General features: G+C 44.0%; 1 protein-coding gene across 1 annotated transcript in view; it reads right to left on the reverse strand.

Annotated features, from left to right (window-relative positions):
- Nucleotides 1-3699, reverse strand: part of LOC310814748 (parathyroid hormone 2 receptor-like) — a gene marked incomplete at both ends in the record, with an annotated part of 10317 nt that extends 6618 nt beyond the window's left edge. The window contains 3 exons of the mRNA XM_083684248.1: nt 1-59; nt 2336-2435; nt 3631-3699. The exon at nt 1-59 is cut by the window's left edge and continues 52 nt beyond it. Of these exons, the coding sequence (XP_083540374.1) occupies nt 1-59; nt 2336-2435; nt 3631-3699 (228 nt within the window). The remainder of the gene's footprint in view (nt 60-2335; nt 2436-3630) is intronic.
- Nucleotides 3700-3937: the final 238 nt, after the last annotated feature.

Genomic DNA, 3937 nt, shown 5'->3' on the forward strand with positions numbered 1-3937 from the left:
CCCAGCTGAGCCCTGGGGCCAGCAGATCAGACCATCCCAGCCGGGGGGGCACAGGTCATCTAGGCACAGCAGGAGAGGTGAGGAGAGTAAGATGGAGGTGGAGAGGGTAAGGTGGAGGTGAAGAGGGTAAGGTGGAGGTGGGGAGAGTGAGATGGAGGTGGAGAGAGTGAGATGGAGGTGAAGAGAGTGAGATGGAGGTGAAGAGGGTGAGATGGAGGTGGAGAGGGTGAGATGGAGGTGGAGAGGGTGAGATGGAGGTGGAGAGGGTAAGATGGAGGTGGGGAGGGTAAGGTGGAGGTGGGGAGGGTAAGGTGGAAGTGGAGAGGGTAAATGGAGGTGGAGAGAGTGAGATGGAGGTGAAGAGGGTAAGGTGGAGGTGGAGAGGGTAAGGTGGAGGTGAAGGGGAATAACTAAGGGTCAGACAGGTAACAAGGGTCAGACAGGCAATAAGGGTCAGACAGGTAACAAGGGTCAGACAGGTAACAAGGGTCAGTCATGCTACAAGGGTCAGACAGGTAACAAGGGTCAGACACGCAACAAGGGTCAGACAGGTAACAAGGGTCAGACAGGTAACAAGGGTCAGACAGGCAACAAGGGTCAGACAGGTAACAAGGGTCAGACAGGTAACAAGGGTCAGACAGGTAACAAGGGTCAGACAGGCAACAAGGGTGAGACAGGTAACAAGGGTCAGACAGGTAACAAGGGTCAGACAGGTAACAAGGGTCAGACAGGTAACAAGGGTCAGACAGGCAACAAGGGTGAGACAGGTAACAAGGGTCAGACAGGTAACAAGGGTCAGACAGGTAACAAGGGTGAGACAGGTAACAAGGGTGAGACAGGTAACAAGGGTGAGACAGGTAACAAGGGTGAGACAGGTAACAAGGGTCAGACAGGTAACAAGGGTCAGACAGGTAACAAGGGTCAGACAGGTAACAAGGGTCAGACAGGTAACAAGGGTCAGACATGCAACAAGGGTCAGACAGGTAACAAGGGTCAGACAGGTAACAAGGGTCAGACAGGTAACAAGGGTCAGACAGGTAACAAGGGTCAGACAGGTAACAAGGGTCAGACATGCAACAAGGGTCAGACAGGTAACAAGGGTCAGACAGGCAACAAGGGTCAGACAGGTAACAAGGGTCAGACAGGTAACAAGGGTCAGACAGGTAACAAGGGTCAGACAGGTAACAAGGGTCACTCAGGGTTATACAATTGACATTTTCTGATAATCTCTTCTACTGAATGCCCTATTTGACTAAACCCTAACCCAAACTAAACTGCTTATAACATTAGAAATAAATCAGATGCAAAAGCAGGATGCCATTTGATAGGTAACACCTTGACGTTTTGGGTGGATATGCTCAGATCATAGTTCAGAATAGCACACTACCCATGACGAGGAAATAAATAATCAAAAATGAAATTAATACTCGAATTAAAGCAGAATTTGAGCCCAATTATGGGCCCCTCCGGCTTAAGAGGATGAGTTCTTTCAATGACGCACTTCCTGTAAAGCAGGAATGCACCATTGAGGATAGTGCACACTGCAACTGCTGCCATCCCATTAAACTGTAACATTTACGTCAACATCTAAAACTGCATGGATGCCAAGAGCTGGTTTATTTTTATGCAATGCCGTGATGCACTATTTGATTGAAATAAATGAGGGTTAGCGTTCGGCTAATTAACAATTATTTCCCATTATCAGTTCAGACCTACTGTTTGATACTCCCCTACCCCAAGGGAATAAAATGGCTGGCGATTGAACACAAAGAGCTGGTTGTTATGATCCAACAGACACAGCAAGGGGACGTGGGAGGACGTTTGGAGGACAATGTGTGAACGTAGCAGCTAAAAAGGAAACACCCGTGGGGTCGGCGAGTGTAGGGTACATTTTTGGGTACATTGTTTTTCACAGTTTCACATTCATCAGCTCCAAGCTATTTCCCTGCACAGGAGGTAGGAGATGTTCTGCAGTAATGCAGTAATCACGGGTTGAGCTTAGCTAACACAGCAGAAAACTAAAGCATTGATTCAGCTGGTATGAGAAAATATCTTCCTCATAGGGTGATCCACACCCTGGTTGGGTGAACAGCAGGAACTAATGATATTATTCCGTTTTTTTTTTTTTTTTTTTTTACATTCTCAATCTTAATTCTTAATTTCTGCAAAATACACAACAATCCTCATACCACCTTCTTGCACACCGTCCCAGAGGCTAACACTCTACACAATACTGTACATGACGCAGTCTGGGTCTCCCTTGCTTACCCCTGCCTAAGACAGAATGATTCATGTGAGCATCGGGGACACATCAGGGTGGTAGAAGCTTGCCCACCTGCAGAGTTGTGTGTGGAGACATTCTGATGACACTGGAGTTTGATGTCATAGAGCAGGTACATCTGCTCCTGTGCTGTGAGACCCACCTCTGGATGAACCTACAGAGTGCAAGCATAGAATAGGCTCAGTTGTACGGAACCCATATTAGGATCGGTTCTCACACAAGGTGAGGTGGAACAGTGACGTTTCGACGAAGGTATGAGAATGAGAACGTTTGGGGTGAGAAGTGAGGCAGTTTGGGGTGAGAACTGACCACTTCGGTAACCAGTTACCTTCAGCTCAACTATGACCTCCACCTGGATTTACACGATAACATTGTCACAATAACACCACTGTCATTTTTAGACATTTGTTGCAACCCGTGTGAATAAATTAGTCATGATCTGTAATGTGGTTTTGGTAAGTAGGCATTAAAAGCATTGAAGCTATGAAATGTCATGACAAGGACAATCAAACATGGCCAGGTGAATCCCAGCTTGAGAAATTATGTAGAGCAAAAAAGCTATTGCTTCTTTTTTTCTTTTCTTTTTTTACCATTTTAAATTATATACAATTAAAGCAGGTAACCTTTACCCAGAAGTGATTTGATATGGATATGAAAGTCACTTTAGTGGGTCCTTAAGAAATATGTTTATTAAATGAGGTTCTTTGAACAATTTTTTTTATTTTATTTTTTATTTAATGCTCCTGCGTACATAAAAAAAAAGTAATCTGAATACTGAATACGTTTTACGATATGCAACCAGCGTTCAGTCTCTGAATACATTTTGAGCCATGAAGCGAAATCAGATACTAAGTGTTGTACCGAACCGTGGTAATGGCATGATTGATAAATGGAGATGCCACGGTTCTTTTGAAGAACAGTAAGTAATTACCATAAAGACATAATCTACTCACACTAATACGCACGCAAGCACACACACGCACACGCACACACACACACACACACACACACACACACACACACACACACACACACACACACACACACACACACACACACACACACACACACACACACACACACAGACACAGCATATGGATTTTGAGTACCAGTAAACAATTATGGGCAATGTAAAATAGTGTAAGATCAGCACAGACAGGCAACTGTTAAGACAGATAAAGAAATGCATTTCCATAAGAAAGAGCCAGCAAAGAATAAGCATGATTCTAAATTAGAGTGAGGATTAGTAAATCTGTTCTTTGAATGATAGCCATGGGATAAATAAGGATGTTTTTAGTTTTATGGAATTATTGATGCATGGAAAACATAACAACGAAATGGCTCCTTACCTGTGCGTAAACGTGTGTATAAAATACAGTCCAGAGTGAAATAACCTTGGCAAAGTTCCCCTTCGTCATTTTGAGGATAATTATTAACGAGCGTAGCATCCAGGAAAAGGAGTTTGAGCCGAACTGATAGTAGAGCTTTAATGAAGCAGTAATCGTGTCACACCTTCAGATTGTCAAGTCTTTTACTCTGTTTTGTTGTCCTTTTATGGAAGAGCATTTCCAACTATTTGGTTCCATCTTTAATGAAGATGTCAATTTATTTAAAAAGTTCACAGAGGCTCTGTCGTCCATATAATCCAGTCGCCCG

This window comes from Argentina silus, assembly GCF_951799395.1.
Source record: "Argentina silus genome assembly, chromosome: 14".
NCBI classification, from domain to species: Eukaryota; Metazoa; Chordata; class Actinopteri; order Argentiniformes; family Argentinidae; genus Argentina; species Argentina silus.